We start from the raw sequence: 14,018 nt of genomic DNA on the forward strand, positions 1-14,018 counted from the left end.
GCACGGTGTCCCGTGGGTGATGGGCAGGTGGTGAGGACGGCTGGGGCGGGCTGGTTGGCGGTGTGTCTGCAGCGATGCAAACTTGACCTCTCCCTCCCTCTCTCCAGGTACTTTTAGGTTGAAATATGCCCCTCCGGCAGAGAGCCTGGACTCCACAGACTGATGTTTTTCTCTGGCAAAAGAACACTATTAAGCCATGGAGACCTAAGGAAAAGTAAATTCAGAACTGAGAAGTCTAGTTGCTGTTGAGCTTAATACTTTTAATCCAAAGGTGCTTTATTTTACTAGACTGGATAGAAAATCTAGCGTAGAAGTGCATCAAACTCAATCTTATTGCCAAAATCCTAGATCGGAGCTTGTGTCAGGACTTGCTGGGGCCTCTCCCCGGCCAGGGAGCCGGCCGCGAGGCCTCTCCGAAGAGCTTCGCCTTGCTGCTCCTTCTAGGCTCACACTCAACTCCAGGGCAGCTACGCCACCTAAATGGAGATGCGAGGTCGGAGCTCCCCAGGCAGGCCCCGGGACCTCCGCAGCCCGGGCTAGGGAAGATGTCTGTCTGTCTGTTTTGTTTTTCTCCTAAAGCGATGAGGCACTAATCTCTGGGATTCTAAGGATTGCACTACAGAGGAATGTACCTGGCAGCAGCCGTCTGTGCGGTCGGGGCCAGGTCCCGCCACTCGGCTCGGCTCGGCTCGACTCGACTCGACTCGACTCGGCGTCACCACCAGCAGGCCGCTCGACTGAGCGCACAGCAGAGCTGTTAGTACGCCCTTCCCTTCTTCAAGCACTTGTAGCAGTTCCAGGCTTTCAATTTTTTTCTCCTGAAAATAAATAATAAACCCTACAATAATAAATAGGAATAGTTCACTCTCAACAACGTCATTTCTAAGGGTCCAAAAGACCATCCTCCTCTGCCCGCTGGGGGCTCCAAACCCGTTCTGTCCACCACACACCAACCCCTGGAGAACACGGGAGCGTCTGGCTTTGTGAGCTGTCTGTGACGGATGCTACTGGTTGTCAGGAAAGCTGGCGAGTTGCTGTGTCTCGCGGGGGCTCCACGGACCCCGCCCAGCGCCCACTGCTGACAGTCACACTCAGCACAGACATTTCAACAGTAATACAGTCCTGTGATTTATAAGCAGAAGATTTGAAACTTTCTCCTGTCAACTTCTTTTGTATTAAGCTGTGTATTTATAGTTAATTCCGTTAAAAAATTGCCTAGAAAACTTCAGTAGGAGGAGATAAGACTCAGAGAAGCCACTCGGCCAGCGCAGCCCAGGCCTGAGCGCAGCAGGAAATACAGTCCTGTGGGTCCCTGCTTTACCCGCCCACATGGAAGCATTTTGGCTCAGAATTTAGGGACTTCAGTCTTCAAGACGAAAGGGAATTTTCTCCTCAATAACGTTACCTAAAATGCTAAAGCCTTCGTTGTTAAAACACGGATGGGTGAGGTCTGCCGGCAATTCTCCAGTGGCATATGTACAGAGAGGAACACTGCAGCTTCCAGACCATTCTTCAAACCGGACAATCAGCGGCATGCCAAATTGGTGTGAGTCAAAAGAAAGCCCTAGAAGGCGTGTGGTGCACTAACTAAAGCAGAACGTTGTTACATTTTTTTATGAAGGCTTTTAGTAGAGTTTTATAGTATTCTTTTAGTCGTTTTATTTCTATGCAATGCAGAATTGACAGCCCTGTATTCTCTGTTACTGGCACAGTGCTCCACGCGGTTCTGAAGGATGAGCCGCGGACCTCTACCTTCCAAACACTACAGCACGCCGGACAGGACCTGACTGACACTACTTTGCCTTAAAGAGTCCCAGACTGGAGCTTGTGGTGTTGTGTTAATGAGGAAGACTTCAAGTGTTTATTGATGTTTACGATTTTACTATTTCTGAAGGCCGTTACAGTGGCCTGGATATGTGCTGAAAGCCAAACTTTTAAATTTTTTGGTTTTTTTAAAACAAAGAAATATTTTAAATAAATCCTATTTCAACACAGTGAAATTGTTGGAAACTGTCTCATAGCAGAAGAAAAACGATCCTATTTAAGTTTTTTGTCTTAGTGGTCAGCAAAGAGGGATGAAGTGTCTGTCGTTACCCCTTTACTGTTTTGATGTTAAAAGTTAACTGCAAACACCGCAACGATTTCCCACAGAAACTTCCATTTGCAGTCTGCCACTCAGAGTGGAGGTCCGGGTCCTGCGTCCGGTCCTTCTGAGTCCGTGGAAGCGCCCGCGTGGCGCCGGCCCGCGAGGCTGTGGAGAATCGGACAACACTAGGAAGGTCCACCTGCACGGGACCTGGCGCGGCGCCCTGGACACCGCCCCTTTGCGCTCCTTGCTGGGACTTGGGGAGGCGCGCTAGCAGTATTTATGGTCTCTGCCTGATGGATTTCTCTCCAGAAGCGGTCGGAGTCCGCGGGCTGGGAGAGGAGAGCATGGGCCCTCGGCGGGAGACCCCGTCCATGGTTAGCATCACGTCTTTGAGATCGCTCTGCCGCACCGCGCTCTGCGGGCGGGCCGGCTCCTCGAGCCGGCTGTGTTGCTGGCTGGCCTCGCTCTCTGCCGGGGCGCGGGGAGTAGACGGCACAGTGTTGGGATAAAACAGCTATTTTGCTTTCTTTTTTCAATTTACCTTATTTTCTCATTTTTATTCCATGGTAATATTGAAGATTGGGAAGTATTTCAGGCTAAAACTCCCCACTGCTGAAGAGCACTGAGGAAGTAGAGCTGGCACCTAAAATGAATAGAAGACTTTCCTCCGTGCAGATAATGACTGGGTATTAGAAAGCCAGCATGGTCTGCCCTCCGGGGACGGCTGGCGTCGGCGTGTAACGGAGTCCTGAGAGGGTCCCGACCGGCGCTGCACGCTGGCGGCCGGGGCTGTGGCAGTGGCAGGACCTTCGAGGGCTGTGCGTGCTGCCACGCGTCTGCGAACACGGCCCCTCTTGCACTCTGGTGACCCCAGGCTTCCGGGCCACTCTTCCTGCTTTCTGGTGTCTGGTCTGGTGCCATGCTGGTTTTACACCCTGGCTACTGGCGGCATTACCTGCTGAAGTCTTAAAGGCTCCCCCCGAGCCTCCCCGAGGATGGCCCTGTGGAAGCTGGGCAGGGCAGGGCTGTCCATTCCCCGCTCCTGAAGGACAGACCACGGGGCTGGGAGAGCCTCGGGCCTGCACAGGCTTTACTGTTGCAGTCCCAAGGTCCGAGTGGAAGTGGGCATCTTTCATCAACACTTGCAATATTTTAGAACACCACATACTGTGCTGGTGGAGGCCAAAGGTCCAGGTCGCTGTTTGCTAACCCGGGGCCTCGCGAGGGCCCAGGGGAGTCCCTGAGGAGCCGGGCCAGTCTGTGCGCACACCAAGTGAGGCTTCGGTACCGAGACCGAACACCTTCCCAGCTTCTACTGGACATTTGTTTTTAGGAATGAAGGAAAATCCTCCCATTTTTGAGCCATTCTTTTGTCAATTCTACAAAATTGCATGTAACTTTATAAATATTTTTAAAAGATATAGTTTTGTAAATATTTAATATTCTAATTTGATTTTGAATTGTAAATGTCAAGTATTCTGTTTTTGGGGTTTTTATGTTTTATTATACTTTGTTAAAAAGGAAAAATTGTACATTTTTAGAATGTTTTTATGAGTAAATTTAATGTACTGAAAATAAAAAATTCCAGAAAGTCTCAGTGTTTGACTTTATAGGTGCTGGAGCCGCCTCCGTCCCATGGCCAGCAAGACCGCTGCTCCCGGCTTGGTCTGCAGCCCCTCACCTGCCCAGGCCAGTGTCCTCACAGAAGTGGGGGAACAGCCCCACCCACCCTTCTGGGAAGCAAACAGCCTGGTGTGCGTGTGTGTAAAACTAGGGACCGCGTCCTCCACAAGTGGGTGTCCTAGACCCAGCAGTGCCACTCCCTGTACGGCCCCAGAGCTCCATGTACGCGTGGGTCTTCTCCGACGTCCCTGGTGCACCGCTGGCTGGCTGGCTGGCACCGGGTTAGCAGGTGTCTGTTCCCACCTCTTGAGAGACCTGGTGTGAGCCAGGGCCTCTGGGGCTTTGGGTGTTCCCTCCACTGACCTTCCCAAGCTCCTGGCGGGTCCCATGAAGCAGCTTCCATGCAGTTTCAGTAATGCCTTTATTCACTTAGAGCATTAAATGGGGGAAGTGTTTAAGGGTGGCCATCGGCATGGCTGGTTTTTAAGCAGTATTATAGGAATTGTACTGATGACACAGTAGATACAAGAATCTGATACAACATACACAAGCTAACAGAACAGGCTGAGAATATACATACTGTAACACACACTGGGCGTCCCGTGCTGCTGGGGGGGGGGGGGCGTTCAGGCGGCTCAAGGCCCCTTGGCTGCAGGAGGTAGCTCCTCCAGACACATACCTGAAAGGAAGACTGGGACTCAGCGGCCCTTACAAAGGTGAGAAACTTTGGTAACATTCTCACACTTAACATTAAAAAAAAAAAAAAAGCTGGGTCCATGGCTTTCAGCCCAGCAGGGAAGTGCTCCCTCCTGGGCCAGAGAGGAAGCCCACTGCAGCCCCATTCCCACAGGCCAGCCCCGCTCTCCCTGTCTCTGTCTCTGCAAAGCCAGAGCAGCAGGGAGTTCCGCCGGACCGCGGGCCTCCAGCCTCGGGAAGGCGGCTGGGGACACACCTGCGGAGAGGTGGTGGGCTCTAACCCCGCCTGGCTGCTGCTGCTGGAGCTGCAAGCTACTGGGGGAGAAAAGGAGCATTAAAATAACTTGAGCTCAGGCCTGGTTTATTGGCAACTTGGGATGCAAAGTATTTTATTTTTAAACTTCTAAGATCTGAAAACAAAACAAGCCTAGGTTAAATAACGGTTCTCCAAAGCAGAGCGCTCACACGGAACTCAGGTTTTCTGCTGAAATACAGGAGAACCTCACAGCCCGGTGGGGCAGTTTCGAGGGTCTGTGCAGGACTGGCCGGTCGCATGTGGGATATCCCTTTTCTTCCTTGGGAAGGGTTAAACCCCCTTGAGCGGGCTGTGGCAGCCTCACGCTGACAGCAGGGCTCCAAAGGTCTCCTGGGAGGCGTACACCATGTACAGGAACCCGTCCTGGTCCTTCTCGCTCTCGTACACCTCTGAGATGGGCGTGGACACACTCACCATGCTGTGTCCGTTCACCAGGAGGAAGAAAGCCTGGTTGGCGTTGAGCTGAAGCCGCCTTCTGTGGGGAGCAGTCGGAAGACAGACACACAGACAGTCAGCAAGGTACATGTGGACCAGCCTTCTTCCCCCCCCCCCCGCCCCCCCCTGCTTTGCCCCAAGACCTTGTCCATGACACCTACTGCTTTGTGAGGGGGACTGGCTACAATCACTGCTGCGTGCGTGCAGTGTGACAGGTGTCTCTTGGGGGGGGGGGGGGCCACTGTCCAGCTAGGCCTGCGTCTGCCTTCTCTCAGCTTGGCTGCACACGAGTAACTTGAAGGGTTTTCAAGAGAAAGAACTAGAAGGGGCCAGGGCTCCAGCGGGATGCTCACAGGGTCACTAGGCCGGCAGGGGCTTTGTCAGAACCAAAGGCAAATGGAGGAATTCGGTACCTGATGATCTTGATGAGCTCGCTCATGTTGACGTGGTCTGGCACCAGGAACTTGGTTTTGTCCAGGACTGGCAGCTGCTTCTCACCCTTGTACCGCTCTATTATCACCTAGAGGAGCCAGAGCGGGGTTAAAGCACGGCGCCGACAAGCACACCGATAAGCTCATCACCACCTGCCTGCGCCTGGCTCTTACTGGACAATGACCAGCCTGGCTCTTACTGGACAATGACCACACTCGGGCTTGGCCTGTCCCCTGCAAAGTGACGCGACAAAGCCACCACCAGGCACATCCACGCCGCTCCACATCCTGCAGCCCTGTCCGAGTTTGGGACCATGAAGTTATGATATGGACGCAGGGGCTCAGCGTCAAGCTCTCAGCCCTGCCCCTCCGTGTGCATTACAGGTGTGTGACACCGGTGGTGGTGAGGGAGAGCTTCCCGTTCCTCGGGAAGCACGGGGTCCGCAGAGAGGCAGGCGTGCACTTGGCCTGGCCTGGCCTGCCCGGGCAGGGTTGGGGTGAGGGAGGAGACCAGCCTGGGAGCTGTCCTGCTGAGAACCCACAGGCTGGGGCTGAGCGGTCGCTTCGGCACCCGCCGCTCTTGTTGCCTGCTGCAGCCAGCAGGTCCTGGCCATCCTTAGAAACATCTGGAGGTGCTGTCTAGAATTCCCTGGTCCTTTCCCTTGTGAGAGGAACGTCACAGAACTGGAGTGTGGTTGTGTGAGAGGCCGTGGCTCCGCTCCTTGGTGGCCAGGCCTTTGCCCTAGGGCATCCGGCAGGCCTGGCCCTCTCCCCGGCTGTGCCAGTGTCAGGAGCGTGGGGAAGGGCAGACACGTTTGTAGAACAAGAGCATGAAGCTCCAGCAGAGGTGCCACCGGGGCAGGGGCAGAGACTACTACTGTTCAAGTAGGCCGGTGGCGGGCGTGGGTTTGCTGGGAGCAAGAGGAGGGAGCGCCCTGCGCGCAGCCCTGTCCTGGAAGCTCTCGGGCCGGAGCCGGCTGACCCCAGCACGAGGACAAACTGTGCAACACCAGAGCAGGCAGAGAGCTCGTGTGCTACGTCGCGGCAGCGCGCACGCCCGCCCCCCCTGGCTCCTCCTCCTCCTAATCTGGAGAAGCCAGTGAGAAAGGAAAACACAAGAGCACCGACAGGACGTGGGAGTGGAGCCTCTCAGTGACCTGCAACATAGCGGGCTGCTTATCACCAGCCACCCTTGGGTGGCTTCGCTGGCATTTTTTTGGGGGGGGGTCTGGTTGTGGGGCCTGAACTCTGGGCCTGGGCGCTGTCCCTCAGCTCTTCAGCTCAAGGCTAGCGCTCTACCACTTGAACCACAGTACCACTTCCGGCTTTTTTTTTTTTGCTTATGTGGTGCTGAGGAATCAAACCCCGGGCAAGGCAAGCGCTCTACCACTGAGCCACCTTCCCAGCCCCTCGGTGGCATTTTTAACTTGACCCGGTGGGCTCCACCGCTCTGCCTGCGGTGCTGATCCGGCACGGCCTGGCTACACGCCCCAGGCCATGGAGCTCTGAAGCTGCATCTGGAACGCAAGCCCGGCCGCAGAGGTCACCTGCTCCACACCTCACGCAGAGAGAGGCACGCCTGGCCACCTGACATGCCAAACATGGCTGGGGACCAAGACGACAGGAGTCAGGTGAGTTCCACCCCCAGGCTCTGGGGAGGCTGAGATCGAGGAGGAAAGTCCAAAATAGGCTACGAGGTGGCAGGCTCAAGTGGTAGAGCACACACTGGGCAAGCAAGTGGAATCCCTGGTTTTAAACCCCAATACCAAGGCGGGGGGGAGGCGGGAACAGGACAACTCCTTCCCATAATAAAAGGGCGGGCTGGGGGGGCTCACAGGCTTGGTGTTCTCAGGGCCTCAAAGTCAACGCCTAGCACTACAAAAGGAAAAAAAAACCCACCTGAAGGGATGACATTGTCCAAAAAGAAATGATTCTTTACCTGACTTGTGTAACCCCACTGTGCGTCACCTTTATAGTAACGATACAAATGACTAACGTGACTGGCGGAAGGCCGCAAGTTCCCAGGTAAGCAGCTAACGGCGCTGCTGTCTGATGGGTGCTGAGGACCCTGGCTCAGGCCGGGCGGGCAGGGATCACTCACCGGGATCTTGGTGGGGTGCTGCTCCCGGATGAGTCGCACATCCTCTACTCGCTGCTCTGCAAGGGGAGAGGTCATGAGCACCCTCACCTCAAACCTCAACACTCAAGGCGCAGAGCTCAGAGCCAAGGGCATCCTGCTTGAGAACCAAGAGGCTTCCTGGATCTGCCCGTGCTCTAACGGGCAGTGCAGACCGGTACCCCCACCCCCCACCGGACGGCTCAGTCAGTGTGGCTGCCTCCTGCCAGGACCTGTGAGTGATGGACTGCTTGTAACAAAGCATGCATGCATGTGAGCATCTGCACATACACATGTGTGCAAGTGTATGCAGAAAGGCTTTTGAACTAAAGGCCTCAAGTTTGCATCACAGGCTGGCATGCTATCACTTCAGCCACGTGCCCAGCCTGCTTATTTACACACTCATGTATATACATATGTGTGTGTGTATATACATAGTGTGTATATATGTATATGTGTGTGTGTATATATATATGTGTGTTTTCTGGTGCCTGTACTCAGGGCCTGGGTGCTGTCTCTGAGCTTTTGTGCTCAAGGTTGGCACAGATGAGCCACAGTTGCATGTCCAGGCTTTTCCGGTTATTCTGTATTCCTAACAACTATACTAGACTCCAGTGTGACACAGGAAAGACAGGCTTGCACTCATATGGCAAAGTGGAGTCATAACATGCTATGTTCTATTACCAATTGACTCTTCCATCATCAGTTTCTTTTTTTGCAGGTCCTGAAACTTGAACTCAGGGCTTGAGCTCTGCCCCTGAGCCTCTCTGTGCTCAAGGTGGGCGCTCCACCACTTGAGCCACTTCTGGTTTTCTGATGGTTTATTGGTGATAAAGTTTCACAGACTTTCCTGCCTGTGAAGCTTTGAAACGTGATCCTCAGCTCTCAGCCTGAGTAGCTGGGATTACAGCTGAGCCCCAGGCACCAGGCTACTTCCAGCTTTTTGGAGTAGTTTACTGGAGATAAGAGTCAGATTACGGGTGAGAGCCACCATCGCCCAGCTCACTCTTTTCATTTGGATTAAAAAAATGTGCCTTAGCCAGGCAGCCTCCAGTGCTCAGGCCGGTCATCCCAGCTACTCGGGAGGCTGCGGCCTGAGGATCGCGGTTCAAAGCCAGCCCGGGCAGTGAAGTCCGGGAGACTCATCTCCAATGAACCCCCAGAAAACCGGAAGTGGCGCCGTGGCTCGCGTGCACCGTAGTCTGCAAGTGCCCCTCTGAGGCTGGGGTCGGCCGCGCGCCCCCCCGACCCCCAGCCCCGCGCCGGGGCCCCCGCCTCCCCACCGGGCCCTCCCCCGGCCCCGCGCCGGGGCCCCGCCTCCCCACCGGGCCCTCCCCGGGCCCCGCGCCGTGACCCCTCGGGCTGGAGCAGCGGGCCCGGGCGGCCCGCCCGGCTCTGACCTCCGAGACGCCCGCAGGGCCCGGGGGACCCCGGGGTCCGCGCCCCCACCCCCCTCCAGGCCCGCGCGCCCGCGGCGGCCGTTCCAGCGCCGCCCAGAACGCCGCCGCCGGGCGGGGCGGTTGGGCGACCCCCACCGGGCGGCCTGGCCCGGCCCGGCCCCGCGGCCCAGGCCCCCGGCGGCCGGCGGGGCTCCGCGCAGACTGCGGCCTGCCCCGCGCGGGGCCGGGCGGCGCGGCGCCCCCCGCGGCCCCGGGCCCGGCCCGCGGGACACCGGCTCCCCGCGGAGGCGAGCGCGGCCCGCGCCCCAGCCCCGGCGCCCCCGGCCCCGGCGCCCCCGGCCCCGGCGCCCCCGGCCCCGGCGCCCCCGCCCGCCGCCGCCGCGCCCCCGGCCCCGGGCGCCCCCGGCCCCGCGCGCCCCCGGCCCCGCGCGCCCCCGGCCCCGCGCGCCCCCGGCCCCGCGCGCCCCCGGCCCCGGCGCCCCCGCGCCCCCGGCCCCGCGCGCCCCCGGCCCCGGCGCCCCCGCCCGCCGCCGCCGCGCCCCCGGCCCCGGCGCCCCCGCCCGCCGCCGCCGCGCCCCCGCCCGCCCGCCGCCGCCGCGCCGTCCCCACCGAAGGTGCGGCGCTGCTTGAAGGTCTTCTCCGAAGGCATGGTGCGGGTCCGGGAGGCGGCGGGTCCGGCGGCGGCGACGGCGTCTCCCCTTGTGTCTCCTCCGCCCGCAGCGGGGTCAGGTGACCAACGTCGCGCCGCCGGGGGCGGGGCGGGGCCGGGCCGCGGCGGCGGCCATGGCGGGCGTGGCGGAACCCGGGAGTCGCGTGCCGACGCGGGGGGGGGGGGGGGGCGCCGCGCATGCGCCGCGCGGGCCGTGCCCGCGCCTCCTCCTGCAGGGGCCGCGGGGCCCGGGGTTCGGTCGGCGCGCGTGCGCGCGCGGCCGGCCTCCAGGGCGGGGTGGGGTGCAGACGGGCGGAGGGCAGCCCGAGACCCGTGCTGAGGGCCCGGGGTGGGGGAGGACCGGTCCCGCGCAGCGCGCCTCCCGTCGGAAGCCCCAGCCTCGCGCCCCAGGGGGCTTGGCCCGGGCCGGACCGCCGCCCCGGCTGCCTCCTGCGACCCCGGGGGCAGCAGGCTGGTCTTAGACCTGGGGCAGCCGAAGATCAGCCCGATCTTGCAAATCAGTGGTTACCTCAGTCAATGAAGAGACCAACGGTCTGGCCCTCAAGGTGGGGGGGGCTGCAGTTCTGGGTGTCCTCGTACAAGTTCCAAGGGTGCACCTTTGGTTCGGGGTGCCGCCCCCGGCCCTACTGCGTGATGTGGGGTCCCCACACCACACGCTCTGGAAGGTGTTTCTGGCTTTATTGCTTTGTACCGCGTACCTGGCACGTGCTTACTACCCTTTTGGAGGTGGCTCTCTCTTCTGGACCGTACTACCGTGGCGCCTAAGTATGGACGGATGGCGAAAGCTGTCTCGGCCTAAACTTCTTTGTAAGAGAAGGGGCGCTTTCTACAGCACTGCTCTGTAACAGGGGCTTCTCAGGGCAGATGTCACTGCTGTGTGGTCCGGGCGAAGAGACGGGCAAAGGAGGGACTAGAGTTCATGGTCACGGTTGCTTTTTGTGATTTTGAGTTACGAATGTCCACATTTGCAAAGCTGCTTTAATTCTACCCCATCCAAAACCTAGGGAACCCCGCCTCCCCATCCCTGTACGATTTTGGGAAAAACCCTAAAGGAACCCCATGAGCATCACCTCCACCGGACAGACAGAAGACCGAGGTGACGAACCGAGCACCAACTTCTATTCACAGCCCAATCTCCCGGAAATCAGTGCAAAGGGGCCCGGGCCCCCGTCGGCTGGGGTGTCCAGCAGGGTCACCGGTGGTCCTCCCTCGGTCCTGAGACGCCCAGGCGGTAGGAAGCTGGTCCGGCCACAGACAGGGAAGCCCCGGGCGTCATCACGCCTTCGGCCAGCTTTGGCCTCCGTCGGGGTCTGACCTGGGCCTGAGGTTAGCCGGAGGAGCCAGGGCGGGACTTGGGAGGTGCTTACCGTAAAGAGGTGGCCGTCGGTCTCAGGCTGGGTCTGGCAGGCAGGGGTTTCCCCTTGGGGCCCAGTCTGGATTCCTACAGGACCCAAGAGAAACAAATCGCAGCCACCCCAAGGCCCAGGCCGTGGGCAGACCGACCCCTTGGGCGTGGCTGGCTGGGGTGGGTTAAAGATGTGCGCGCCAGTCCCGGGCTGCGCTTTTCCACTCCTGCCCAGTGCTTTACCACCGGAGCCACTGTTCATTGGAGATGGGAGTCTCACGGACTTCCCTGCCCGGGCTGGCTTTGAACCGCGATCCTCAGGTCTCAGCCTCCTGAGTAGCCAGGATGACAGGTGAGAGGCTCCCTGCCCAGTTCATCGCTGGCCAGGCCGGCCCCGAACCGGGGACCCTGTCCTCTGGCCCCTCCTGGAAGGCCAGACGCACCCATTTTCCCGAAGGTCAGGGATGACGCCACAGCCGCAGGCTGCGTCCCGCCGCGCGCACGCCCTGCTCGGTGTAAACTGAGGCCCGAGGCGCGGCTCGAGTCCGGGCCCGCCACTCTCAAGATGGCGGGCGAGCGGCGCCGGAGACTCGCGGGGCTCCGCAGCCTCCGCCGCTCGTCCCGCCCCCCTCCCTTTGTGATTGGAAGAGACAGTTCGCCGGTTTTGTTTTCTGAGCGTCTATTGGCCAAGCGTCCGCGGTGTCATGACGTCACCCCTGCTCTTTAGAAGAAGTAAATAAACAAGGCTTGCTCAAGAGCCGCGGGGGCTCCGGGGCTCCGGGATGGGGTCGGGGTCGGGTCCCGGCCGGGCCGTCCGCGCGGCGCGGGTTGCTTCATTTCCCTCCTGGCCGCGGTGACCCGCGCCTCCCGCGGGCGCCACGTCCCGCACGGCTGGGTGGTGGCGGGGCACCGCGGTTCACTTCCAAGAACACTTCGGAAGCCAGCACCGGGAAAGCGCGGCCCGCCCCGGCCTCGGCCCCGCCGCGGCCCGGCCCCCGCCCCCCCCCCCCTGCTCCTCCCGGGGCCCGCTCCTCCCGGGGCCCGCCCCCACCCGCTCCTCCCGGGGCCCGCTCCCCCCCCCGCTCCTCCCGGGGCCCGCCCCCCCCCCGCTCCTCCCGGGGCCCGCCCCCCCCCCCGCTCCTCCCGGGGCCCGCTCCCCCCCCCCGCTCCTCTCGGGGCCCGCTCCCCCCCCCCCGCTCCTCCCGGGGCCCGCCCCCCCCGCTCCTCCCGGGGCCCGCCCCCCCCCCCGCTCCTCCCGGGGCCCGCCCCCCCCCCGCTCCTCCCGGGGCCCGCTCCCCCCCCCCCGCTCCTCTCGGGGCCCGCTCCCCCCCCCCCGCTCCTCCCGGGGCCCGCCCCCCCCCGCTCCTCCCGGGGCCCGCCCCCCCCCGCTCCTCCCGGGGCCCGCCCCCCCCCGCTCCTCCCGGGGCCCGCTTCCCCCCCCCCGCTCCTCCCGGGGCCCGCCCCCCCCCGCTCCTCCCGGGGCCCGCTCCCCCCCCCCGCTCCTCTCGGGGCCCGCCCCCCCCCGCGCCCCTGCGCCCCCCCCTCCTCCCTGGGCCCGCCCCCCCCCCCCGCACCCCTGCGCCCCGCGCCTCCCGCGCCCTCACCGCCGGAGCTCCCTACCCGTTTAGTCTTCGGAGCTGCACACACACGTCCATCACTAAGCCGTGCACACGGGCTCGTGTAACCTTGCTTCCACGGATGGAGCCTAGCCAGCCCCCTGCAAACGTTCTTCTGAGACCCGGACCACCGCCCTCGCCAGGCGACCGCACGGAGGGCGCGTCCCGGCCCCGCCAGGCCACGGCAGGTGCGCCTCACCCGGTGACGCGTTCGCGCCGCTCTGCTCCTCCCTCGTTGGAGTCTCACCAGGGCCGGTTGGAATCCACCAGCCGGTGGGTTCGGGTGCTTCCTCCTCCAGCCGTTGAACCGTCTGATCCCCGCCCCGGGGCTGAGCTCCGGGCCTGGGGCGTTGCTGGGCTTTTCTGCTCCGGGTTGGCACCCTACCCATCTGGCCCTGGCCGCAGTGAGCGTCTCGGCCCGTCTCAGCCACGCGCTTGACGTTTCCCTGTAGTTCTTTCGTGCGTGTCTGTGCTGGTCGTGGGACTTGAACTCAGGGCCGAGTCACTGCCGCTGAGCCTTTTGCTCTCAAGGCTAGCGGTCTTACTACTTGAACCGCAACTCCATTTCCAGCCTTTTCGGTAGGGAGTTGGACTTTCCGTGCCGCGGCTGGCTCCGAACCGGGATCCTCAGATCTCGGCTTCCCGAGCAGCTAGAGTCGCAGGGGTGGGCCACACACAGGCCACCTTCTTTTCACATTTTGAGACAAGGTCTGTGTACGTGAGCCTGGGCTGGCAGGAGTGCGCCCTGGGCCGCGTTTGACTCACACACAGCCGGGCGGGAGACCCGGTCCGGCGGGGGCCGGATGCGTTCCGCAGGGACACTGCTGGAAGGTCCTCAGGCCAGCCGTGCAGGCCGCCGCGGCCCAGAGCAGGGCTGAGGCTCCCTCGCCGCGGGCCTTTGCGGTGGGGAGCGAGTACGGCGTACGGGAGGGGCACGCGGAGCAGCGCCGGCGGCCGCCCTCCCTGGATCGCGACGATGGGAGCCGGTGCTCACCGTCCTCCCCCCCCGCCCCCCGCCGCGCCCGCCCGCCACGCCCCGGCCCCGGCCGCACGGCCCCGCTCTCAGGAGCGCACAGGTGCGGCCGGCCGGGAGACTCCAAGTGCAGCTCGGCGGAGCGGCCGCCCAGGAGCCTCGTTAGCGCAGTAGGTAGCGCGTCAGTCTCATAATCTGAAGGTCGTGAGTTCGAGCCTCACACGGGGCATCCGCAGTGTTTTTGCCTCCAGCCAACGCTAACCTCCTTTTCCCCGGGGGTTCGGGTGCGACGCCACCGAGTGTGTCGC

General features: G+C 61.5%; 2 protein-coding genes and 1 non-coding gene across 4 annotated transcripts in view; 2 read left to right on the forward strand and 1 right to left on the reverse strand.

Annotated features, from left to right (window-relative positions):
* The window catches only part of Zcchc14 (zinc finger CCHC-type containing 14), a 54,032-nt gene extending 52,011 nt beyond the window's left edge, over positions 1-2,021 (forward strand). For both annotated transcript variants that reach the window (XM_042702209.1, XM_042702210.1), the window contains one exon: positions 108-2,021. In XM_042702209.1, coding sequence (XP_042558143.1) covers positions 108-163 — 56 coding nt within the window. In that variant the 3' untranslated portion in view covers positions 164-2,021. The remainder of the gene's footprint in view (positions 1-107) is intronic.
* Positions 2,022-4,194: 2,173 nt separating this feature from the next.
* Positions 4,195-9,842, reverse strand: Map1lc3b (microtubule associated protein 1 light chain 3 beta). The gene is made up of 4 exons (XM_042702211.1): positions 9,716-9,842; positions 7,692-7,747; positions 5,573-5,679; positions 4,195-5,199 (listed from the first exon to the last, which is right to left on the reverse strand). Exons 1-4 carry the CDS (start codon positions 9,753-9,755, stop codon positions 5,025-5,027), a joined length of 378 nt encoding a protein of 125 aa, XP_042558145.1. The 5' UTR covers positions 9,756-9,842; the 3' UTR covers positions 4,195-5,024.
* A 4,024-nt stretch (positions 9,843-13,866) lies between these two features.
* Positions 13,867-13,939, forward strand: Trnam-cau. The gene has a single exon. It is a non-coding gene; the product is annotated as a tRNA-Met (tRNA).
* The last annotated feature ends 79 nt before the right edge of the window (positions 13,940-14,018 follow it).

This window comes from Dipodomys spectabilis, unplaced genomic scaffold (assembly GCF_019054845.1).
Source record: "Dipodomys spectabilis isolate Male_0828 unplaced genomic scaffold, ASM1905484v1 ptg000318l, whole genome shotgun sequence".
Classification (NCBI taxonomy): Eukaryota; Metazoa; Chordata; class Mammalia; order Rodentia; family Heteromyidae; genus Dipodomys; species Dipodomys spectabilis.

Coding starts and splice junctions, on each gene's coding strand:
- Map1lc3b (XM_042702211.1), bottom strand. CDS start 9,755: ATGCCTTCGGAGAAGACCTTCAAGCAGCGCCGCACCTTCG. Junction 5,680..7,691: donor AGCACCCCACCAAGATCCCG/GTGAGTGATCCC, acceptor TGGCTCCTCTAG/GTGATAATAGAGCGGTACAA. Junction 5,200..5,572: donor GAGCTCATCAAGATCATCAG/GTACCGAATTCC, acceptor TGCTCCCCACAG/AAGGCGGCTTCAGCTCAACG.